General features: G+C 35.1%; 1 protein-coding gene across 1 annotated transcript; it reads left to right on the top strand.

Annotated features, from left to right (window-relative positions):
- The first annotated feature begins 12,743 nt into the window (after positions 1 to 12,743).
- LOC136219635 (putative ion channel POLLUX-like 2) lies at positions 12,744 to 25,532 on the top strand. Its single transcript, XM_066007111.1, has 24 exons — positions 12,744 to 13,125; positions 13,953 to 14,029; positions 15,198 to 15,316; positions 16,382 to 16,668; positions 16,903 to 16,974; positions 17,786 to 17,861; positions 17,971 to 18,069; positions 18,147 to 18,301; positions 18,394 to 18,498; positions 19,870 to 19,959; positions 20,807 to 20,891; positions 20,984 to 21,131; positions 21,764 to 21,840; positions 21,929 to 22,009; positions 22,507 to 22,698; positions 22,783 to 22,896; positions 23,871 to 23,963; positions 24,087 to 24,210; positions 24,276 to 24,352; positions 24,481 to 24,528; positions 24,619 to 24,688; positions 24,770 to 24,843; positions 25,020 to 25,130; positions 25,217 to 25,532. Exons 1-24 carry the CDS (start codon positions 13,034 to 13,036, stop codon positions 25,322 to 25,324), a joined length of 2,574 nt encoding a protein of 857 aa, XP_065863183.1. The 5' UTR covers positions 12,744 to 13,033; the 3' UTR covers positions 25,325 to 25,532.
- The last annotated feature ends 1,440 nt before the right edge of the window (positions 25,533 to 26,972 follow it).

Here is a 26,972-nt window from a genome sequence, read left to right as displayed (position 1 = left end):
TTTTGATTATTTAAAGCAAGCAATATAAATAAGGAGTTAAGGTAAGAAATACTTCACTCAGCAGATTTATCCAGGTTCGCCTTCTTCTAAGCCTACGTCCTGTCCCTGGAACACGTTCCGAGATTTCAAATACTCTACTGAGCTCTTTAAAGGTAGAGCCTCAAACCTTTTACAATATCAGCAATTGAGTATGACAAGAGTACCTTCCTCTATACTTCTACTCAATCCTAATCTCTCCGCTGAGTACTTAAAACCGAGTACTCAGCCTCTCCTTTCTATCTCTAGAAATGATAAGTGTTTTGTCCTAATACAAAGATGTGCTAAGACACTTTAGACGATTTACAACCACTCTAGACTTTTACACAGATATGAAAATGTAGTGTAAGAATTTTGCTTTGCTTCTTGCTTGCAGAACTTGTAGAGATTTGGTCAGCGTAATGGCTTGATAAAGTTCTGTGTATTGTGAAGCTTGTGATGGCACTATTTATAGAGACGTCTAGTCATTCGGTCATTTCGAATTTCGAAATAACCGTTGGAGGGAAACGGCTATGTGTCGTTGTCATCCTGACTTGCACAGAGCTCTCGGCCAATCACAATCGTGTATCTTCTATCCTCGGTCAGCTCAGCAGATGGTCTCTCCTTTTATGGTAAGGTCAACTGGACAGCATACTGTGTCGTCTGAACTTTGCCAAAAGAGGAAACACTTTGTCTGGAAGTTTTCCTTCGCCAGCTGCTGTTTTGTATGTTTGTCGAGACTACTCAGCAGCTTCATCTTGAAGTTGTTCCCGAAGGTCTTCTAGATCCTTCCGTTTGCTGAGTTGCGTTTTGTTCAAAACGGCAACGTCTTGACATACGCGGACCGAGTGTACTGAGTTGTTTGACTTGGGTCTTGGCTTCCGTATTGGGCTTGGGCCTTTTTATCCTTATATCTTATAACAGTTTTAACTCATCATTGAACAAACACATTAGTAGAATAAATCAAAGCATTTAAACTTAGTGTGTTTAGAATATGTATTTATACTTAAACAATTTTGTCAAATCAAAATTATGTGGAAAGGTGTTTCAACACTTATTCATTAAGAAAAAGGGTAAAAATACCCTGCTGGCATAAATTTACGTAGATGATATAATCTTTGGTGCTACTGACAAATCTATGTGCAAAGAATTTAGTAAACAGATGCAAGCTGAGTTCGAGATGTCAATGATGGGAGAACTCAACTTCTTCCTTGGACTTCAAATCAAGCAAGGAAAGAACGACATCTTCATTAGTCAGTCTAAGTATGCCAAAGAAATGCTAAAGAAATTTGATATGGAAGAATGTAAGCACATATCTACCCCAATGGGTACTGACACTGTCCTTTGTGCTGACGAGAAAGGTAAGTCAGTAGATAGTAAATTATATCGAGGTATGATTGGCTTTCTACTTTACCTTACTGCTAGTAGACCTGATATTCAGTAATCAGTATGTTATTGCGCAAGATATCAAGCTGACCACAGGGAATCTCACCTTATTGCTGTAAAAAGAATTTTCAGATATTTGCAGAGCTCAGTTAATGCGGGTTTATGGTATCCAAATACAAATGATTTCACACTCATTGGATACACTGATGCTGACTATGGACGAGATAAGCTAGAGCGTAAGAGTACTTCAGGAGGGTGTCACTTCCTTAGAAGCTGTCTAGTATCTTGGTTCAACAAGAAGCAATCGTCAGTGGCCCTGTCAACAACTGAAGCTGAGTACATTGTTGCTGGAAGCTGTGTGGCTCAGGTCCTATGGATTAAGCAACAGCTTGAGAATTATGGTGTAAAAACAGAGACCATCGAAGTCAAATGTGACAACAAGAGTGCCATTGACTTATCCAAAAATCCAATCCAACACAATAGGATGAAGCATGTTAGCATAAGGCATCACTTCATAAGGGATCATGTACTCAAGGGTGAGATCAAGCTGACCTATGTTCCAACAGATGAACAGCTTGCGGATATCTTTACGAAGCCTCTGGCTCGTGAGCAATTTAACATACTAAGGGAAGCTATCGGTATGTCTAATCCTCTTCAATAAAATTATATATTTAAATTGAATGTTGAGTGATTACCATGCTGAGTGATTTGTGCTAAATTAGTACTGTTGCATACTGAGCTAAATATGAACTATATCACCCTATGCTGAGTAGACATACATATTGAGTGATTATCATAAACTGAGTTACTAAGCACACGAACATTCCTTCTACGTAAAACTGACTTCCTAGAATCTCAAACGATTAGGATTCTCGAAACTGAGTAAAACTCTCATGCACAATAAATGCTTGCACGTGCTTTAATAGCCACCTAGGATGACGTAGGTGTAATAATTAGAAAACACATGCACCGATTGTGTCATAAATGCTAGAATAATTGTTGATTGATCATCTCGAGGTAAAACGGCTAGTCTAACCCTTCAGATCAACTTGGCATCCTTATAAATAGTGGACGAATTCCCATTCATATCTCTTTACATTCAAAACTTATGGCATTCAATCTCTCTCTCTCTCTTAAATTCCAAAACCCTCTCAAAAATCTTTCAAAAAGTCATGTCTGATGATTCCCAGAATATCTCCGGTGGCGATTACGACCGAAATCGCTCCGATGAAAACCCTTCGTCTCCTGCTTAGCAGGAATACATAGAGACCTCAAGTGAGTCTCAAGGTCATGGTCAGCATGACCAATCCAAGGTCAATACTCCGAACAAGAACCCTCAAGCTGACCAAGCAACCTCTTCGAAAAAGAAGAAGGAAAAGAAAGACAAGCAACCTAAGGAAAAGGAATTTCTTCAGGTTTACAACTGTGTAAAGAATTGTGAGGTACTTCGTTGCCGGTGGTTCTCCCTAAGTTTTGTAACAGCTGAGAAACTGTTCTGTGAATGGAGCTCTAAAAACGGGTGGTCAGAATTCTTTTCTCTATCCGGTAAAACTTACCCCCGGTTAGTAAGGGAATTCTATTCAAATCTCAGAAACGCTGACCATCTAGTCACCAAGGTAACAGGCAAGGACATCACGATAAATCCATCTTATCTAGCAACTTTGCTAAAGCTACCAAACAAAGGTAAAGAATTCAAAACCACAAACGCCAAACTTGATTACGCCATTGAGTTCTGTAAACGAAAGGACCACAAAGGAGAAATTGCCAGCACGTGTATGGGTCAGAAATCAAAAAATGACTCACTACATCCTGACCAACTTCATATTCCCTAAAGTCAACTCCGCCTCATCTGCCTCAAATTTCGAACAGAATTTTATCTGGCACATGTTGACCTACCAGCCACTAAATATGCACGTCTTTCTTGTCGGTGCATTCCAATGGAGTACTGGGAAACTCAGGATGGGCTCCCTCATCACGAGAATTCTTGAAGACCATCAGGTAAGCACGGTCAGTGAAGCTGAGTCATGGGGTACTGAAATCACAGCGGCACTGCTGTTTGGGTTAGCATACAACCAACCCCTCAAGTCTAAGAAAGGTAAAGGGGTATTGAGGAGAATGTGGAAGAAGTTAATGCTGAGGAAGGAGCACAAGCTATGCCAACCAAGAAAGGAAAGACAGTGGTGGTAAGCAAGGAACCTGCTGATCGCATTAGGCAGGATAAAAAGAGGAAAGCTGACCAAACCTCTTCCAAAGATATTAACTCAGCTCCAAAGAAAATTCGGTTTGTATCACGTGGGAAGAAAGTTGATACTGAGCAAGGTCAAGAGGAACCTAAGTCAGCAGAAAAACTGAAAAGGCATGTTGAGCCTGAGGAAGAAAGTGAGGACACTCCTGAGCAGCATCTGAGAAAGAAGAAGAAGAAATCCTCTGGACTGAACCCAATTGATGCACTTCCTCTTGACCGTGTCATCTCTGAAGACTCACACTTTGTGAGAAGTCAAGATATCGATCTTGAGAAACCTCCTGCTGACCAAGAAGAAGAACTGGGTAATGATGAAGGTCAGTTTGTTGTTGAAAGGACATATGATGTTGAGCCAAGTAAGGATGTTGATGCTGAGCAAAATCAAACAGTTGATGCTGAGTAGACTGAGAAACCAACTGAGTAAAGCAAGACAGTTGATGCTGAGTCCACAGCGAAAGACAAAGCTATGAGTGATCTCAATACTGACCTAGGGCTGAACTCCTCGTCTGAGTCTCTTGACTCCATTCCTGCTGATCCCTCTCCTCCAACTAATAAGAACAACACTGGCAAAAGACTCAAACGAAAGGCTCAAAAATCTCCAGTCATTGACCTTCTGGACGATTCTCCGCTAAGGGAACCAATCTCTGACCTTACCACACTCCAATTCCAGTTCTTCAACACTGTCATTGAACCAACCTTGGACCAAATTAAGAAAAATCAAGCCTCTGTTTCTCAAGATGAGGAACAAGCCGACCCCAAAGCTCCACAAGGTCCTATTTCTGCCGAGCAAGTGCTCGAAGTTCCTGCTACTCAACACAAAGAGTTAGCAAAGGAAAATTCTGCTCAGGTCAGCACTGAACTACCTCAACCTTCTGAAACTACTCAGCTCCAGACTGACTCTGAACAGGTCAATATCTCTGCCGATCCACCTCTTCCTACTCCTTTATCGCAGAATGATAGCCAGTCAGTTCCTGCTGGTGATCTGAATAAAAGCCCAGCTGCTGACCAAGCTGGCACATCTAAGTCTGGACATCACCAAACACCTCCTCCATCCGGTGCTATTCCAATTCCGGCCTTTGAACCACAACATGATGAATCTTATGCTTACCTGCATACTACTGAGTCTGGACGAAGAATCATTGACTTAGCTCAAGCATTAATTCAAGATATTCATCAATCTAATTCCGATGCTACTAGGTCTGTTAATGTTGAGCCAACTCAACTCTCTTCTGTCACTCAGCTTTTAACTAAATCAAGGGTCTCAAGGACTTGCTGAGTGTCATGACATCTTTTCCATCTCAACAACCCAAGCAAGAATCTATTATGAAGCTGGCTGAACTCCAGCTGACAATGGTCAATCACATGAACTCTATCCAAGGTCAACTGAATAATCTATCAGCTGCGAACTCAATCTATGCAACCTCTGCTGAGGTTCATCAACTCTTTACCCAGCTAACCTCTGAGCTGACCAGGACTCGTGAATTAATCTCCTCCTCCTTCCAGTGTTCCATTGAGCAAATTAGTGAAGTTGTTAGAATACTCAACTTGAGTAAAGAAGAAATGGATACTGACCAAGTAAAGACTAATGAGATTCTGCAATACTCTCAAGCTACACTTAAACATGTCTGGCATACCAACGCTCAATGTCAGTTCTATGATGCTGCGTTGCTCAAAATGTACCATCAATCTTATGCCAAGCTGTCAGAATCTATCACTTGGATCGGAAAATCATAAGAGTATCTCTTGAGCATGCTAAGTGCTAATATTAGGATCCATGCTGCCACTCTAGATGATGGCATGGCTGTCTTCGACGGTCTTCGAGAGAGTACGAGTCAACTCCAAGCCTACTCAGCCAAACTAGCTCGTGTTGTTCTTCGTGAGACGTTTATTCCTCCATCTTCTGATGATGGCAAAACGGGGGAGAAAGACAAGCAAGCTGCTGGAACTCAGTAGAAAACGGGGGAGGAATCTGGTTCCGCAACTCAGAGTCAGCAACAAAGAAACGCCAAAGGCAAAGGGCTAGCTAACCAAGCTCAAGTCAACATGAAGAAATAGATTGGCGAGTCTTAGCTTTTGACTTGCAGTTTTTATCTGGCGTAATGCTGACTATCTATAAATATTTATGCATCTTTTATTCAAATTGACAAATCTTATGTGATGTTTACTTACTTATTGTGCTTTGTGTTGATCTGTCTTAAATGAACAAACAAACAAAATTAAAAAGGAACATACTCAGTACACTTTTGCTCTGATACATCCTTTCATAACTCTGATACCTAAACTGACTATGTATCAAACTGAGCAAACACATGTGTCAAGTATTGAACTCTTCTGAAAGCTGACCTAGGCTCATCTGAATTAGATCTTGGAAGGTCTAGAATTGAACTAAGTCGGTATAGGCATGTCTTAATTTCACTCAATTAAATCTTAGAAGGTTTAGAGTTAATTTAAGTCAATAAATGCAACCCTTACGGGGGAGTAACTTCAGAAGTATAAAAAGAATTTCAATCATGGGGAATCTCAATGCTGAGTTCCACAATTAAATATTTTGCCAACATCAAAATTGGGGAGTTTGTTGAAACACCTTTCCACATGATTTTGATTTGACAAAATGATTTAAGTTAAACCATGATTAAGAGTCAATTAAATTTAAGTGCTTTGATTTAATTGTACTAATATGTTTGTTCAATGTTGAGTATAAGCATAAATGAAAACAGAAATAAAAAATAAGACAGGACGAAGTCAGCATGAGAACACATCACAAACTGAGTGAAGTGTAACTCAGTATAATAGAAGAAAAGTCATCTTCAGAACAAACGCTTGAAGATGGAGCTAACCAAAGAAGCTGAGTGGAACGCAACTCAGTATCAAAGAAGAGAAGTCTTCCTCTAAACTAATGCTTGCAGACGAAGCTGACCACGGAAGCTGAGTAAGAATATGACTTAGAAACAAAGAACAAAAGCAACGTCAATAAAGTCAAGCTGAGTGTTCGTCAGGACAACGTGATTGATTCGTTTGCTAGAAGACAAGATCCGACAACTGTCTGCACCAATAACAGAAGCTTCAGAATTACGCCCAGAGTCAATTTTGAGATGCATGGGTCAACTGTCCGTTAGCTAAAAGATGAACTGGCGCTAGAAGACGAACCTGCCGGAAGAAGACAAGCCTGACACCTGCTAAAATCAGATGACAGGATTGGCCTGCAAATCTGAAGCTGACCAGAACAATGACGCAATAAAGAGCCGTTTGAATCCAACGGATAATTCCATATTCAAATCATTAGAGCTTCAGACTTCAACTATAAAAGGACAAGTTCATTCTTGAATCCTAAGCCGATTGCCGAAAAATACAAAGAGAAAAAGAGCATACATACAAAGCACATTCAAACAAGAAAAAGATTTTACACCAAATTTCCATTTCTGTGTAAAAGCTAGATTGATTTTGTAATCATCTAAAGTGTTCTTCATCTAGAAAGAACAAGTTTGTATCAACTGTAAAATTGAGAGAGTTGGGCTGAGTACTCAATTTTAAGTACTCAGTGGTAGAGAAATCTGAGTGTTTGGTTATAGCGCTCAGTAGGAGTTGAGTAGACGAATAGAGGCAGGTACTCTTGCATATTCAACTGCCTTGTAAACGGTTTGTGCTCTACCTTTAAAGAGCTCAGTATTGGATTGAAAAAGCCCGGAGGGACTGGACGTAGGCGGAGAGGCCGAACCAGGATAAGTCGTGTTGAGTAATTTCTAACTCTCTCTCAATATATCTATATATGTGTTGCTTGATTAAATTGCTCAGGATATAAATTGTAAAAGCTGACGCTGAGTAATCTTGGTGCTGAGTTGGAAGCTGACCTCAAGTGTTAATTCTCAACTCACAAGTAAAACAGTTCTAGTCAGCATCTGACTAAAGCTGTCTTACATCTCTCGGCCGTGCTGACCTAAACTAAGTTAAGTAACTTAAAGAATTGATTAAGTCAGCATAATTAAGCGAAAAAGTTACATTAGTTCCTAACCCCCCTGGAACTAATCACACGGGACCAACACAACTAAGTTTCCTTGTAATTATATGAAATTAAATATGTTTTAATGAAAACACCAGAACCTTACTTCGAAGGTAACATCAAAGTAACAACAGAAATATTTATTGAATCACGTAAACGTTTTATTATAGAATTGTGAATCTTCACAAGTTAACAGAGAAAAATAAACATGGATAGCATTCTAACTAATTTGAGTTTCGGGTTGTCAATCCTTTCCTCAAACTTCGTGGAGTTTGTCAGACTCTGGGTCGCTTTAGCCGTTAGTTCTTCTCGTTGAATCTTTGGAATAGAGATGGTTCGTTCTACTACCAGAATGAGAACTCGTCTTCGAACAATTCTTAATCTAAACTTAATCGCTACTGTGTTTGTAATAATCTAAGAACAATCTTGTGTACAACAAGTTTGCTTTACAGAATCGAAATCTAACTCTGAATCACTTCTGAATCAGAATTTCTACATAAATTCTGCTCTCTAAAACCTAATTAATCTAACTCTTTGAACTCTGAAATCAACTCTCTATTTATAGATATTGAAGAGTCGTGTTTGAAGGGTCGTGTCCGCTGTGAAGAGACGTTTCTATCCACTCGAACAGACGCGTTTCTTAGAATTTGGACATGTGAAATTAGTGCTGGATTGGCTGCTGGTCGTACCGAGATTCTGGAATCTCAGTCGCGACCTGAGGAGTAAAAATTTCCTCAGAATGAACTTCGTCTCCGTGTCTAAAAACAGCGTGTCGCGGTCGAGATATGGGAATCTTGGTCGCGACACGGGATGTTCCTCCCGGTCTCGTCTCGTTCTCGTCTCCTCGTATCGGTGCACTAATTTTCTCGTACTTTTGGCTCATAACTTAGGGGTTTTCCTTTGTTTTTGATCCGTTTTAGCTTCTATTTGGATTTTACCAAATATTTAAGTACCTTGCATCAAAGAAACATATTCGGACGTAAAAGTACTCTAAATAGATATAATTAGCATGATTTCATGACAAAACTGACGTGAATATTAATGATATTTTAGGTATATTTTGAGCTTAACAGCATGGTATCTTATATCAAAATCATGGTCATCACACTGTAGAAGGCTTTGCAAATGCGGATTATGCATGAGATCTTACAGATAGGCATTCCACTACGGGTTATTGTGTATTTGTAGGAGGCAATCTTGTATCCTGGAAGAGTAAAAAGCAGAATGTGGCATACATATCCACTGCAGAATCTGAGTACAGGGCTATGGCACAAACTACGTGTGAACTTGTATGGCTTCGCCATTTTCTTGGTGAGATTGGGTTCGCTCAGACATAACCTATGAAGTTATGGTGTGACAATGAAGCAACTATCTACATCGCTAACAATCCTGTATTTAATGAAAGGACAAAACACATAGAACTTGACTGCCACTTTACTCAAAAAAAGCTAGAAGATGGCACAATCATAACACCACATATCATAATAGAGGGGCAATTAGCAGATGTGTTTACCAAAGCATTATCGGGTAATCGGGGTTAACTATATATGTAACAAGCTGGGCATGATTAATATTTACGCTCCAGCTTGAGGGGGAGTGTAATTAATGTAAAGTCTATAAAATCTACCCAATAGTCTGTAAAGTCTACCTAATAGTCTACCCAATTAATGTATAGTCTTTTAAAGATTGCTGATACATAACTTAGGCTGCTTGTAGGGTAAAGAAGTCTTCTAAGTTGTATATATATGCATGTGCGTGGAATAAGAAAGGTGTAGAAATACCAATTCATGGAAAATTACAATTATCTAAGCCTATCAATTTGAAAAAGAATATGTTTGATTAATTAAGGCATAATTTCAGAAATAACTTTTGTAGTTTCGTTGATTTGCAGATAGTTGTTTGGTTTTTTTTTTTTTTTTTTTTTTTTTTTTTTTTTTTTAAGGATTGAGGTTCTCATTAATTTGTAAAATCAAGAACTTTTAGGTGTATTGCCAATTTGACCGTTGATGACCTCAAACATTAGGATTCGAACTTAATATCACTGGTTTAAGCGACTTGAAAATTTTAACCACTCAATCTAATCTTATTATTCATAGTCTTTGAACTTTAAAATTTGAAATAAAATTCAATGAACTTTTGTTCTTTACCAAGGTAGATGAAAATAAGAATAAAACATGAAATATTAATTTTTGATATATTTTGTTAAATTATAAAAAGAATAAAACTGGTATGTAAATATTATAACAAAAAAAATATAATACGTAAAAAATATATATTTTCGAAATTTAAAATAGAATTTGAAGTAAGAAAATTAAATAATAGGTTGAAAATAATGTAGTCTAGATTGCAATGGTTTTTTCAAAGGCCTAATTGCTCCGTCGAAAATTAGACACTCACTAGTAGCAGATTGGAAATAAATGGTTCAGAACTATAATGTGTGGATGCCATAGCAGAAATATTTTTATTAGTGATTAAAGTGGTGAAATATTTTTTTTTATTGGAACAAGTAATATCAGTTTTAATTTTATCTACAGTAAAACCTCTATATAGGAATACTCTATATAGGAATAACCTCTATTTTATTATAAAAAAATTCGGTCCCAACTTGGGCCAAGTATAAATAGGAATAACCTCACAAACGTTATTTGTTATACATTTTTCAAGTCCCACCTTTAGAAACTATGTCTCTATATAGTAATAATTATATATTTTTATGTATATATATATTAATTAGAATTCAAACTAAATTATAAAATATTAAAAAAAACTATTGAAATTATCTATGAGTTGGAAACACAACTACAACTTGAAATTATAAATATTTAGTATTCCCATTGATGTTTATATTTTTTCCATAAAACTCTTCCAATTATCTATAGTAGCAAATATAAAAACTAAATCAATGTGTCAAATAACTTTACGTAAATATTTTCTGAATAATAATAATTAGAGAGTTCTTGTTATTGTTAAAAATTTAAAATTTTATGTGTTGAGAAATTTTATTATACCAAACTCTATTTAGTAATAACCTCCCAATTGTTATACAAATAGCTCGGTCCCAAGTGTATTACTATACAGAGGTTTTACTGTAATACTAGAAAATTGAAAAACTGGCTTGATAGTTATTTGACTGTTTTTTTTTTTTTTTTGTTATTTGTAACTATATTAGTAGCATAATAATTTTTTAGACAGTTTGACAAAAAAAATATTGTAATTTTTTTTTGAAACCAAAAATATTGTAATTTAGTTTTTAGCATTTTAATATGTTTTTTTATACTGTCTTAATAACACAATAAATATCTTAGACATAATTGATATTTGAAAGATTTGATGTAACAATTAAATAACAGTGAAACCATACTTTTCAAATTTTCGGTAACATATGGATAAAATTGATTTTGCTGGGAAATATTGGACTAAATTTGTACCATTTCATACGTTAGAGTCAAATTTATATTTCTCCTAAAATGTTTTGAATAAATTTACTATTTATCCTTATTTTTTTTATTTTCTTCAATTAGAGAAATTTATTTTATCCTTGATAGACTGCATTATTTGTACGTAGTGACGGATCTAAACTTTTTCGAGAGGAAGGGTAATATACACGAGAAAAAACACAAACAATGAGAAGGTGCGATGAGATGAGAGTTTTTTTTTTTTTTTTTTTTTAAGAAAATAGAGATTTTGTAAATTTTGGAAATGAATGTTTAAGAGTTCATTTATTTGAAAATCCAAATAATGAGGACAATTTTAGGATGAAATAATTAACCATGTTATAAAATTCGGACCGAACTGGTCGGTTCAATTGAAAACTGGTCAGATTACCGTTCTAGAGTGTAACTGGTTTTTTGAACGTGCAACAAACCAACGTGAACCAAGGTTGAACTGGAAACCAATGCAATCTCTGATCCATTTTAAATAGGTCACTCCGCCAATTTTAACGATTCAAATGGATCAGAACGATGATATGGATGACACATTAGCATGAGTCAACTTAAATATTTGATCGAAACGATATATGATATCCACGTACTCATCATCTGGAAGCCACATGTCATTTATTTTTATGAGACAAATTGAAATTGAGTAGCCATTTTGAGACAATTATGTAACCACCCAATAAAAAATTGAAAAAAGAAAAACGAAGGACCAGTTGTCTCCTGAATTTGTCCAAAAAGATTGATTGCCCCCTAAACTTTCAAAGTGTCATAATAACCCCCTCAACTTGTATAAAATGTTCAGTTAGCCTCTAAACTTACGAAAAATGTAATCAATTAATCACTCGGTTGCAAAAATATAAGCTTTATGTGGAAGATGTGTTGCACGCGTCTTAAAAAAAAGTAAAACGACCATGGTCGTGATATGCGGTTCTAATATTAGATAAGACAAGTTTTATAGTTAAGCAACTAAGAACTTTATTTTTAATTTATTCTGTAAATTATGTAATAATATTTTAAAGCGCATACAACACATCTTCCGTATGCAGCTTTCTTTTCTGCAACCGAGTGATTAATTGATTACATTTTATGCAAGTTCAAATTATTAACTGAATATTTTATGAAAATTCAATCGATTATCAAACACTTTGAAAGTTCAGAGGCTAATAAACCTTTTTTTTGTACAGGTTGAGAGGGAAAATGGCGTATTAAGCCAAAAATGAAGGAATTGGGAGATAAGGGATTAAACTTACGATTGGTCACTGAACTTATATGGTTGTCTCAAAATGGTCACTCAACTTCAATTTGTTTCAATAAAATCACTCAATTTTGAGTTTTGTTTCAATTAGATCACTCCGTCAATTTCAGTGGTTAAAAAGCATTAGAATGATGACATAGATGACACGTCAGCATAAAACAACTCACTGACGTGTCAACCGTGTCATCATTCTGATGTTTTTGCCAAAGTGACCTAATTGAGATATAACTTAAAGTTAAGTGATTTTATAGACAAATTGAAATTGAATGACGATTTTGAAAAATGACCAATTGTGCATTTAACCGAGAGATAAGTGGTATTTATGTATTTATTAACCTGATGAGGCGAGCGATCCATGATCTAACAACAATAAAAGAAATATAAATAATGAAACAAGATCAAAGAGTTTCCTTGTACGAGTAACAGTAAGAATAACTACTGCCTTTTTGCAGTGCTGTGGTGTGGTCCCAAAATCAACAACCGATGGTTGTGTTCTGTTAATCTTCTGAATCAAATAAAAAGCTTGTCTTCTTTTTCCCCAAAAAAATCAAAAAAGAAACTCATTCACCAAACAGATTCATCAAGGCGCCTTTTTATTTTGTTCTTTTTCACTCAGTGTCTATCTACCATTTCTCTTTGGGTACTTTCTTCAAACACATAATAGAGATTGATTCACTCAGAGAACAAGGAAGAGCGACATGCTTCTCTGTCAGTTGCAAACCTCTCATCCTTGGATTTCTCTACCTGCTCGATTCCCCAGACTAAACCATATCTCTCATTGCAGAAAGAGGTAATCACTTCTATATCTCTATTGCTTCTCATCTTTGATGCTCGCATTGTTTCTCATCTATGGAGCTGCATGTATTTATTGTATTTATTCTTTTTTGATAGTGACGACATTCCTAACTAAACACAGTCTAGATTTGGAGCTAAGACTGAAATCCTTGACCAATTATTAGCCTGTACTGATTAAACTGCTTTTTTTTTAAGGTTTCTTTTTTAGCTAGTTAAGCTATGCATAATTCTCATTATGTAATTTTTGATTGGATACTAGTCCTGAAAGGAAGCTGTTTCTATTTAAGCAATGGCGATTTTCTTGAAGCCGTTCTGTTTGTTGAAGAGGTATATAGTACTTGGTGGAATTAAAAGTCGCATAAACGGGGTTCCTTTCGTGGAATTAAAAGTTGCTTAAAGGGGTCCGCTTTCTGTTGTAATGAATATCCCTGCTTTGAATTCGAACTATCATCCCTGAAGTTCTTTATGAGCTATCATTAATTGAGTGTTCTTATTCTTACATTCAAGCATAACCTTTCCTAAGAAAAAGAATGTCTTCTCCTGCAAGAATTGGTTGAATTTATCAGAAATGATGAACTTAAGTATTCATATAAGTTCATTCTGGTTTTGGATATTGAAAAAAATCCTTGAAGCTAGAGGTTTGTCAGTTCAAGATTAAGATTGGAAATAAAATAATTTATTATGTGTTTACATGCAAAATGTGACTATAATAGAAGAAAAGTAATGCATGTTCAATTTTTTTCTTGATTTTTCTTTTCTAAACAGTTAGGTGCTATAATTACTAAAGCTATTAATTCCCATGCTGACGTTCTAGTTCAACAGGAAATCAACACCGTTCCATGTTTGGTGGATTGAGTCCTCAACTATGCACGGACGAAACTTCAGAATGCACTGTGGTGGTGAGTCAAAAGCAGTCTGTTTTATTTTATTTATATTTAAAATGAGGGGTCAATGCCTCAATACTCCTAAAAAGGAAGGGCGTCCATTGGATGATGGAAGTTTTATAATGCTTGAGCCTTGAGAATATGCTACTAAGTTGGAGATTCTGTGTCAAGATGAAGAAACAGTTCTAGAGAGGACACATTTAGTAAAAGCCAGCTAAACTTAATGATATTCTGTCAATTGATATGTTGAAATTGGCAGTTTGGTGCAGCTTTTGATAAATTTTCACATTAAAAAAAAAGCAATGTAGAAGTTGGTGTTGGGGACGAGCTATAAGTTTCACTAGAAATCCTTATCAAGGTGTGTTTTTCCTGGCTTTGGACTAGGAGCGCCTTCCCTTGCCTAAACTTTTTCTTACAAAAAATGGCCCTTGTGATGTAGCCTTGATATGAGATTCAACACATACCAGGACAACCATGGCCATATGGTGCCTGGTGCCTAATCTTTTACTTGTTTCTTTGACTATCCCTTCTTATGTGCCAATGAAGATTGAGGGTTGGGTTACGTGACAAGAGATTGATACCTATAGTTGTCAGGTTTGGGATCCTATCTGCCAGTTTGTTAAATTTAGCCCTCTTGAAGACGAGCTATGAGTTTCACTATAAATGCTTTTCGAGGTGTGGTTTGTCCAGGCATAGGACTAGGAAAGCCTTCCCTCGCCTAAACTTCTTCTTACAAAAAAATTGCCCTTGTGATGCAGCCTCATTTTGGGATTCAACACATACTAGGACAATCATGACCATGTTGTACCTAATCTTTTACATGTTTCTTTGATCACCCCATTTGGCAAGATTAGTATTCCTCTGTGGTTGTGGATACATTTGAAAGGCTGTCTGAGGCTGCAAATCTGATGCTGAGATGTGGTGCCTATTTCTCTTAATTTGCCTCTGTCAGGGAAATGAGCATATGCATTTGATCCCTAGGGGCAACTAGGTCCTGATTCAAAGTTTGCAAATGGTTATCCAACCGAGCAATTGTCATGTTTGTTTCTTTTTCATTTTATCATGCATCCTAGACATTTGATATGCTATTCAACCTTTTCTTTTTCTTATCTTTGAGTGTGTATTGGTGCTTTACTGTAGCTTACAAAAAGCTTTTTACTAATTTCTAATGATATTTTTCTAGGGAAATGCCAAGGAAATTCTCAGAGGTTGTGGAACAAGTTGAATTGTATGGAATTCATGAACATCTCAGATGGTTCAAATTACAAGCTCTTGAAAATGAGGCACAATAGTAGTTCCCAGGTGAGAATTGAGAGAGAGAACCTGATATGGAAAAAACTTCACTGGCTGTTTCTTCAGGTTTCATAGTTTGCACAATATTCTTTTACCAAGTGGGATTTAAGGCATGTGTCCTTTTCCAGAAGGATTTCAAAACATACTATTGAAAATGATTTGGCCTATGAAGCACCGATACGGGTACGCGTACGGGTACGGCAAACGGCATTTCTAAAAAATATGAGATACGGGTACGGCGGGGATACGGCAAATTTTATATATAATTAATAATATATATATCATTTATAATGAAAATTCAAAAGATACATAAATATATAAATCACAAATCATATTCATAAAGTCATTATAAAAACACAAATAATACTCTCAAGTCATTATAAAACCACAAATAACATCTATAATATTAACTAATAAGTCATTAATTCATAAAAAAGCAAACATTTAGCATTAGGGTTCAATCGACATGAGAGATTTTCAATTTAGTTTAGGGTTCAATTCAATCACAATAACCCTGTATATACCAGTAATCTTGGATTATTTCATTTTAATCCTTCTATTTACTGAGTTTTTTTTTTAAAAAACTCTTATACTTTCAAAGTTTTTTTTTAAAAAACCCCTAAAGTGTCCCTAAAGTAGCCCCCAAGTATCCCCGACGTGTACCCGAAGTATCCCCGGCGTGTCCCCGCGTATCCCCTCATTTAAAAAAAGAAAGAAAAAAGGGGATACTTCCCAGGCGAATCCCATACGTATCCCGGCGAATCCCCGCACCCGGAGTATCGGATACGCGTACGGTGACCTCCGGGAAGTATCGGTGCTTCATAGGATTTGGCTATTTTCCATCATCTTGCTTTTTGGAGAAACTCTCAAAACTGGTCATATTGTGTTCATTTTTCTAATGGTTCATTTAGATATATTTCGTTCATTTTTTCCCCTTAGTGTAACTCTGGCATGCTTTGAAGAAAAGCAATAAGAATTCATAGTCATATATTTAACTCGCAGATACTAAATCTGTTTTGAATGATGTACTTCAGTTGTTATGTAAATATCTTTATACATTCACTTTCTGTACAGGATTATGAAGTTAAACCCACAATTGGATCTATTTCATCATATTGCACATTCAGATTAATGCAGTTAAATTTTGTGACTACGTTGATAAAAATGGTTCAAGACTCATTGCCATCTTTGGTTTTGGCTTTTGGATCTTCAAGCTCACCTTTTGCTTGCATATCTAATACCATGAGTAAACCAAAAGCTCTTGGGTTGGATGTATCCTTCCCTTCATTTCACGATCTTAGATGGAGTTTTGCCCGCTTACTTTATTTGTTCAACATCCAACTTGAAAGGAATGTGGCGACGTAAGTGTAATGCATTTCTTCTTTCTGATCCATGAGTTTGCATTTTTTATTTGTTGGTTTATGAGATGTTTGAGTTGAATTCTTGATATTTACTTCTATTTTCATAGTAATAATCAGTAATAAGATGTATAACATCATTATACTGATTATTATTCATTTATTTATTTATTTTAATGAATACATGCATGAAATTTCCTGTTTTTAAATGATTGATTGACTACAAATACTTTATAGGTTCTTCATAGTGCTCCTTGGGGCTTGCTTCTCGTTTGTCATCATTGGTGGTTTGCTTTTTTTCAAGTTCAGGTAAAGTATCCTTACTGCAAAATACAGTGATGTAGCAGTAGTTTAACTACTTAGGGGAAATGCCATGCCGTTTTGCATTACTATTTGTGTGGGATGCATGATGTAGCAGTCATGTTTTTGTTACTAATTTCTCTTGTTTAACCTTCCGCAAATCACAGTTTACTTTCTATACCATTATGGCTTTTGTTCTGTAGGATTTACATAGCAGATTTCCTCAATCAAGTGAGCAATTTATAGCAATATTATAATGGAGATGTCCATTAAAATGTTAAACTTGTAGGATTATAAAGATTCTGTAGAGAGGCAGCTTATCTTTGATCCTGATATAAGATAATAGGTTATACAGGAAAAATCTTGCACTGATGATGACTCGCATAAACGGCTTGTTTTCGCAGTACTTTTAAAACTTTCTTCTTTTTTATTTCTTATTTGCTCCATTAACATGATCAATTACTAAGGTTAAGGTAAATGCATAAAATATAATTTTTATCTTTCTGTCAATAGATGCTGTCATCCTATATTAGCGATGCGTTTTTTGAAGAGGATGATAAAAGGATGTCTCTAGCTTTAGTTTGGTTTTTATGTTCACAAACATAATAAGATAGGCCTTAGATCATGTGCATAAAAATTATCATACTACAAACTTGAAACTGTTCCATGTAGATATTCTCTGCTAATAAAATCCTCTTACCGGCATTGTTTCTGATTCTTCATCTCTACAAACAGTTTCTTGGCTGTTCTCTTTATCAGATTCGCTGCAATTATTCTTTTTCTTGTTGCTAACCTATGTATAAGTTAACTGAAATGTCAGAGGTAGTACACAATCACTGGAGGACTGCTTCTGGGAAGCTTGGGCTTGTTTGTGTTCATCATCTACTCATCTAAAGGTGCGACGTGTCTTATGAATGTTGTCGACTTGAAATTTTGCTCCCAGTTTCATAATTGCTAATTTATGGTTGTTGTGGCTAAAGAAACATATTGCATGTGGAACTGCAGCAAAGAACACGCGTTGAACGTGTTATTGGCTTTGTTCTTGCTATATGGGGAATCCTGTTCTACTCTAGGCTATTGAGTACAATGACAGAGCAGTTCAGGGTAAAATGCAGGAACCCTAAATGCTTACTGAAACTTACTTTATACAAATGACATCCTTAAGGTTATTACTTGGACAGAATAACATGCAAAGGCTTAGGGAAGGTGCACAAATGCAAGTTCTTGAGGCAGATCATATCATTATTTGTGGAGTAAACAGTAAACTGAACTTCATTCTAAAGCAGCTGAATAAATATCACGAGTTTGCTGTCCGCTTAGGTACTGCTACAGCTAGGTAATTGGTTCTCATGCTGCCAGCAGAAGTTTTCTGTTATTTTTCAGGACTCGTGTTCTGTTTGGTTAATGATCTTGTGCTTGTCTTTATAGGAGGCAGAGAATTCTTCTTATGTCTGATCTTCCAAGGAAGCAGATAGACAAGCTGGTCGACAATCTTACCAGAGATCTCTACCATATTGATGTTCTTACTAAGAGGCATGTGCATTATTAATATCAATTGCTGTGTAATTGGACTTATCTTTTGTTTCCTAGACTTCACTTGCAGCTTCTTCATCGTTGGTCAACTGTCCTTGGGTTTGATTATGCCTAATTTTGCAATAGTATGTAGAATTGCTTTGCCTTTTGGTTAGCTGAATTTCACTTGTTAGGAGATGCTTTCTTTTTACTTGAAGGAGGACTTCGCACCTCCATCCTAAGTTGGGTCTGTCATTTTAATATTAGTTCCTAGATTCAAGTGGTTGGATATGAGTGTCAGGGTTCTTATAGTTCTTTGCTGATTTGCATGCTCTATATTTCCTTGGTAATCAATTCCATGCCTCTTTTTTTTGCGACTTTCAGTAAAAAAAAAATGGACTCAAATAACTGAATCTGTATTGCCAAAATTCAGATTTATTGCTACCTAAACTGATGTTTGTAAGGTTTTGCTCATATCTATCAGCTGAATGATAATTTATTGGACATAAAAGAAATGTTTGACTGCTTCAATGGGATTTGATCTATGAAGCACCGATACTTCCCGGAGGTCACCGTACGCGTATCCGATACCCCGGGTGCGGGGATTCCCCGGGATACGTACGGGATTCGCCTGGGAAGTATCCCCTTTTTTCTTTCTTTTTTTAAATGAGGGGATATGCGGGGACACGCCGGGGATACTTCGGGGATACTTTAGGGACACTTTAGGGGTTTTTTAAAAAAAAACTTTGAAAGTATAAGAGTTTTTAAAAAAAAAACTCAGTAAATAGAAGGATTAAAATGAAATAATCCAAGATTACTGGTATATACAGGGTTATTGCGATTGAATTGAACCCTAAACTAAATTGAAAATCTCTCATGTCATTGAACCCTAATGCTAAATGTTTGCTTTTTTATGAATTAATGACTTATTAGTTAATATTATAGATGTTATTTGTGGTTTTATAATGACTTGAGAGTATTATTTGTGTTTTTATAATGACTTTATGAATATGATTTGTGATTTATATATTTATGTATCTTTTGAATTTTCATTATAAATGATATATATATTATTAATTATATTTAAAATTTGCCGTATCCCCGCCGTACCCGTATCTCATATTTTTTAGAAATGCCGTTTGCCGTACCCGTACGCGTACCCGCACCCGTATGCGTACCCGTATCGGTGCTTCATAGGATTTGATCATTTTGTTTTTTCTCAATTTGAGGATTTTCTATTGTTTGTAATCATTCTCTGTCAATATTTTATTGCTTATATTGTTTCAATAATCACCTATCACCATTATATTCTGTGAAAGTTGTACTTGAAATTTAATATTTTTTACTCTGGGTTTGAGTCCGCTTCTTACATTCTATGCTTCCTTTCTTCAGTTGCAGCCTTAACCTGACAAAGTCATTTGAAAGAGCTGCAGCCAATAAGGCACGTGCTATAATTATATTGCCAACAACAAAGGGGGATCGGTAAAGGAAAAACTATTTGAATAATATTTTCTGCTTTATTGTATCTATATGGTCCAACATATTTTGGCAGGAAACTGCTTGCTTTTATGAATCTGATAGAGATACTAATGGACTCTATACTTGGTTTCGGGATATCATGATTTATGCATTTGATTCTCATATTATATAGAAAAATAGTATTGGTGAGGTGTGACATCTTAACTACCTTTAATGAAAAGGGTCTTTCTGAATGAGTGGTGTCATCCAATTTATTGAACTTTTCTCTCCTACACCAAATTTTTTAGAGTTATTATTTGAAGAGGTATGTAATTGATAAAAAAATATCAATTTTCTTTTTCAAAATATTAGACACCTTCAACATGTTTCTTTGATCATTGTCTTCATGAACTGAGTAACCAAGTGATCAGTAGCTCATCAATTTTATTATGTCGCTTACTTTTATACATATTGTCATGGAACCGTTTGAACTAAAAACTTAAGCTGATAGTTAGAGGCCCAATTCATATTAATATTTGACACACCCCCGCACGCGAATGCCCACTAGGCTTGAAGCGTGTTATACCATGTCATGGAACCGTTTGAACTAAAAGCTTAAGCTGATATAATTTTGTACACTTTTAGGCTTTAGCAAACTGGTCCTTGATTTGTATTGTCAAATCCAGTCTGATCGACAGTCTTTGGTTTTTCCTTTGACTTGCTCCTATTACAATGGTCTCTGATCCATAAGAATCATCAAAATATACTTTATGTGCTCTGTATAGTAATATAGGTCATGGACTATATGTTTGTCTATTTGATCTATATCTTGGCTAAAGGGATATTGGCTTTAAATCTTAAATTTGATTAGGTATGAAGTTGATAGCAATGCCTTTCTATCTGTGCTAGCTCTTCAACCTATAACAAATATGGACTCTGTGCCCACCATTGTTGAGGTATTATAAACCACTGATGGCTGTTTGTGTGACTATCTAATGAGGTTTATTATCATGATGTAAAATTCGAACCTACATGGCTTGAAATGCAGGTCTCAAACTCCAATACGTGTGATCTCTTAAAGTCAATATCGGCACTGAAAATAGCGCCAGTCGAAAATGTTGCATCCAAATTATTTGTTCAGTGCTCTCGGCAAAAGGGGCTGATAAAAATCTACAGACATTTGCTTAATTATCGAAGTACTGTATGAATTTTCCTTTTTGGATTATTTGTTTTGCACAACACTTTATTATGCTTATTCTAGTGCTACTCATCAACAGGTTTTGCTGTTTACACTGCTACTTTTTGACTTAGTTTGATCTGCCGTCATACCAAAACCAACACCTGAACCTCCACCTCATTTTACATCTGTTGTATAAAATATAATGCTTGTTTGTAAGTTTATATAGTTTTTTATCCTGGTAAAACACTCCTGCCTTAACACACTGAGAGATTGCATCTGTATTGGTAGTTAGCTCTGTTTTTTTTATTATTTCTTTCTATTTTTTAATAATGACTTTAGTTATTCTCCTTCTTCATCAATTAACTCTTATTCCAGAATGAGATTGTTTTCTGCAGCCAACATGATAATGTATTACTGACGGACTAATAAAACACTTCCTGCATTAACACACTGAGGGGTTGTATCTGTAGGTTCTGTATTGGTAGTTAACTCTGTTTATTTATTATTTCTTTGTATTTTTAAATAATGTCTTCAGTTATTCTCCTTCTTCATCAATTAACTCTTATTCTAGAATGAGATTGTTTTCTGTAGCCAATATGATAATGTATAATTGACGGACTAATAAAATAATATTTTTTCTGATTGCAGAAAATGTATTCAATCTATGTAGTTTCCCGAATCTAGCAGGAACTAAGTATAGACAACTTAGATGTGGGTTCCAAGGGGTAATGTCCTGTACTAAAGTAAATGTTGGAAGAAAACTTCCATGTAACTCTTATACATATCCTTCTTCCCTTGTTGATACATTTTCAGGTGGTTGTTTGTGGTCTTTTTCGGGAAGGCAAGATATATTTCCACCCAAACGACGATGAAATTCTTCAGCAAAATGACAAAGTATGTGTATACCATGGATTTCACGAAGCTAATGTATCCTTATTTCTCTTAATTTAAGATCATAGGAGTATGATATGAAATACAATGGGGTTTAATTTATAACATGCAATTTCTGATAAATAGCAAGAAATATTTGAGCTATTGCTGAGCAATTAACCAATATAATCATTTGCACAGCTGATGTCTGGTCTGACCAGGCTTAAAATCATATGGTTATCGACTGTGTTCTTCCCAAAAGTGAGGTTATTGTATTCGTGTCAAAATGTTCAGCACTACGAATAAAAGTCAATCCAAATTAGAAGTAATGTTATTCATGTCAAGCTATTTCTGTTGTTTATCATCTGTCCTTATGATATTAGTAGGTGCTCCTTTTTAGAAGAAACATATGGTTTCTTGTGTATAAATTGCTGAAAGAATGCTTCTATACTATTGTTGTTTAGTTGATTAAATTCCTCTTCGTCTTATTTTATGCTCTCTAGTTTAATTTCCTTGTTTAGATTTTGTTCATTGGACCTGTGCATGGGAGAAGCAGACCAGATATTGCATATTCTAGCGTTGTCAAAGAAGAAAAGTATTCTCTGCAAAACCTGAATTATGAAAATGATAGCGAAGAAATAAATCATGCAATAAAATTGAGGAAAGTACGACTTGGAAATATTGTAAAACGGCCTCAGAGATCAGGGTCAAAGGTATCTTTTCAGAGAAAGAATTGCTCAAATGACCTAGTTAGAATTAAATGCTAACTTGTATAATTGTTTGGCTTTTCAATCCAGGCCTCAGACGTATCTCCAGGACCAAAAGAATGTATACTCTTACTTGGATGGCGCCCAGATGTTGTAGAAATGATTGAAGAGTATGACAATTATCTCGGGCCTGGAAGTAAATTGGTATGCTTTATAATATTTGAAGGCTTTCTATTTCTTAGTTCATTTGAAACTTGCTCCTCAAATTTGTTATTGAAAACATCTCCTTTTTTTTTTGCTGTCTGATGTATAACTGCTTCTCAATTGATTGGAGAACATTTGGCTTATGTATATTAGAGAGGGTGTAAAAAGTCATGTTTCATATAGCTTGATTATTTTGTGCTTTAATTGAGATATACGAGTGTCTCAATATTGTCTTCTTGAAGAATATTTTAAGGGCAATTCAATGTTGTGCCTATGTTGCATGGAAATGGAAAGTTGAAACAAATACTGAAAGTGAAACAGACACGGAAACCGGGAAACATATTTGTAAAAATATAGGAAATAGAAACGTGGGAAGAACAAGTAAATAATAAAAATATAGGGGTATATATCTATAAATTTTAAAACTATCAGAATGCAGCTTTAATTCTTTTTATGTATATATAATACAAAGAATTGGATACAAGTCACATAATCATTTTGAAAGCTATAGAAGATGATCTAGAAAATATTAGGGATTTACTGAACATGTGATTAGTGTTGATCTGCTTTTGGAAACGCATTAAATCATAGAAAATGAGTTTTCAAATTCTTAGAAAGGAGTTCCCAATTTTCTTAAAGTACGGAAACGTGACCTGAAACATTTAGTACAAGTTTCCAGCTTTTCGGTTGCGAAATGTTATGGAAATGTGGAAGCTCTTCAAACTTAAGTTCCGTGTAACATAGTGTTGTGCAGTTTCTGTTTTAAGAATTCCCTTGGGTTTCATTGGCATCTAGATCCTTGCATATGATAGAACATACTTTTTTAGTTTGATTTAACATATCTCAACTTCAACAATAACATATTAAATTTCTTGATGTAGACCAGCTTTGTTTTCATGTATTGCATGATTTGACTTTCTGGATGAAATATAAGGTTACATAGTTTATTTATCATTGTGTCCATATATATGCAGGAAATTTTATCAGATGTGCCGTTAGATGACAGAAAAAGGGCAAGTGATTATGCTGGTCAAGGACAACTCAAACACATCAGGGTTTCCCATAGGGTACTGTTTAAGTTAGCCTATAAGAGAATTCAGAATAGACCTCTTAGGTCATTTCCTTTATTTTTCTGTTTCTTGGAAGACCTTCCGTTCTAATTCTTTATATTTTTTCTTTCAATGGTGTAGATCGGAAATCCAGTGGACTATGATACCTTAAAAGAAACTATTATCAATATTCAAAATTCCCAAAAGGGTGAAAATATTCCTTTGTCAATAGCTGTAATATCAGATAGAGATTGGCTTATTGGAGGTAACACCATTTGATGTTTTATTAGATTAAATGAAACCTTGTACTTATCATCATTCTATTTTCAGATCCAGCAAGGGCAGATAAGCGATCTGTATTTTCTCTTCTTCTTGCTGAAAATATCTGCAATAAACTCGGAGTTAAGGTAAATATGGTTCTCATAAGATATTAAGATGAACTCTCAAGATCTGCTAATTCAATAATTTTTGCAATGACAATTTCCTTTTTCATTGTCTGGATGAAATGAGAATGAAAAAGTGAGTTCCTTTTCAGGTGCAAAATCTAGTTGCAGAAATCGTTGACTCAAAATTAGGGAAACAAGTAAAATATTCTTCAACATACCTGATCAGTTTCTTTGATGTGACTGTTATTATACTTTTATATCTAAAAGTACTCATGGAATTCCTTCAGATAACCAGAATCAAGCCGTCCCTGAATTATATAGCTACGGAGGAAGTAATGAGCCTTGTTACAGCTCAAGGTCTTGAATTATTGACCTCTAATGATAGAGTTTCTATTGTTACCTTGTTAATTTTAGAGTTAATATATGTTTTCATGGCAGTGGCAGAAAACAGTGAACTTAATGAAGTGTGGAAAGACATCCTGGACTCTGAGGGTGATGAAATATATGTTAAGGTAAAGTCTTCTTTTTAGCAGTAATTTCTTGCCTATACCAATGCGCAAAAGACGAACTTCTATGAAAAGTTTTGGATTCTAATTTAGCTCTAAATCTATAACAAAAAGTTACGAAAACCTTTCTAATGAACCAGACTGATTTTACTGGAATTTTCTTGCATGTGTTGCAATGACAGGATATTAGCCTCTACATGAAAGATGGGGAGAATCCATCATTTTATGAACTCTCTGAAAGGGCATATTTGCGGCGAGAGGTAGCTGTAGGCTATATTAAAGATAACAAAAAGGTATAGGCGAGTAAGAATGTATTGCATCCGGATTTGATTCTACACAGCTTAGCTCCAAACATCTCATCCACTCTTTATTTTTGCAGGTTATTAATCCGATTTCCAAGTCAGAACCCCTAACTCTTGGATTGACAGACTCATTGATTGTTATATCTGAACTTGAAGGAGAACAACCCATCATTTATGATGTCTAAACTTCGATCATCTGTTTTCACTCCCTGTTTCTGTTTTTGATTTGGTGCAGGGGCTGTGTAATTTTACATTCAGGTGAATTTTCTTAGGTAATTTTTTTTTTCCAGCCAATTTTCATAAAATTGTAAGCTCGTTTTACTAGAAAATGAGTAGTGCATCTAAGATGAAATCTATACTATTGAAGATTTGTAGATTTCTCAACAAAAGATTTATGACCGCCTTGCCTTGTGTTTGAAGTAGGTTTTGATTGGATGAGGAGTTTTGGGGTTAGTTAAGAAAAGGTTAAGAAGGGTGAACACAAACTTAATTCTATTTTATAAAGATTATTGCTAACCTTCCAAACTTTTCTTTTACTAACCCTTCAAAACTCTCCATCCAATCAAACCATAAACGCTCTACGCAATCTGAAGCGTACAGTGTGATGTGAACATTTAAGCATCACAAGGCATTGAATAGTGGATTGTCTAACAACTCCGAAAATTGTTTGAACGCCGATAAAGATGTTTTCATTTTTAAAATTGAAAAACTTCATTTAAAATACTATCTTAAGATTGGTTTGCATAATGAAATTTGATTGTTTAATATAAATGAGATTATATCTTTTAAAACACATTCTTAATCATTGTATTCTTATCTTATGTCTTATCTTCGTATAGAAACACAATTATGTTATTCAATCATCATGTTCCATATCATGCTTTCCAAATTCAACAAGATAGTATGTTACATTAGTGGTGTTGAAAAATGAATTTTGTGTTTTATAGTTGGATTTCAATCCAATCCATTCAATAGTAGTGTATGAATGAATTACAGATGGATTAAGCTATTTTTTAGAAGAAAAAATTACTAAAATTGTTTTGCTTAGGAGTATCATTTCATTCGTGCTAGATTTATTATTATTATTTTTTAAATAACATCATGTGCTTGAAACATGTTCTTTCTAATACTTTTTTCTCGCTTTTCATATCTAAAATATCAATCTTTTTCATTATTGTTGTTCATTTTTTCTTTCTTTTTTCATCTTTTCATTTTCTTTTACTTTGTTCTCTCATCTATGCATTTCTTGTTCTTTCATCTCTTTTTTAGACATTTTTCCTTCATGGTTATGCATTTTTTTCTTCAGTTTTTCTGCCTTTTCTATGTTTTGTTGTAGTTGCAAAGTGAAAATTTAGTGGAACTTTAGTGAAACTTTAGTAAACTTGGCGAAACCTGGTGAAAGTTGGTGAGATCTTAGTGAAATTCCATGAAATATTGGTGAAACTTGTTGAGATCTTAGTGAAATTTTGTGAAGTATTGGTGAAACTATATGAAACATTGGTGAAATTCTCCGAACTCAATATAAAACTCTATGAAATTTGGTAAACATTGGTGAAATGATGGTGAAATTGTAAACGAGCCACTTTGTGTAGGTATTTTAGGAAAGATTTTTTATAATTTGATGATATTAAAGAGATAATATGTGTGTTCGGTATGTTAGGAATAAATTCCTATTTTACCGAGTATTAGACTTGGGTAGCAAGTATTTGTCCTTGGGGAAATGCAATGTTCAAATCTGTAAAGTCTTAACACACATCCTTACAAGCTATTCGACTTCTTCACCATCACCATATTCGCCAACCACTCTCAATAATCCCCTTCTCTTATGAAACT

The sequence above is a fragment of the Euphorbia lathyris genome, chromosome 2 (genome assembly GCF_963576675.1).
Source record: "Euphorbia lathyris chromosome 2, ddEupLath1.1, whole genome shotgun sequence".
Lineage (NCBI taxonomy): Eukaryota > Viridiplantae > Streptophyta > Magnoliopsida > Malpighiales > Euphorbiaceae > Euphorbia > Euphorbia lathyris.
The sequence above is the reverse complement of the archived record's forward strand: the minus strand, read 5'-3'. Positions and strand labels throughout refer to the sequence as shown.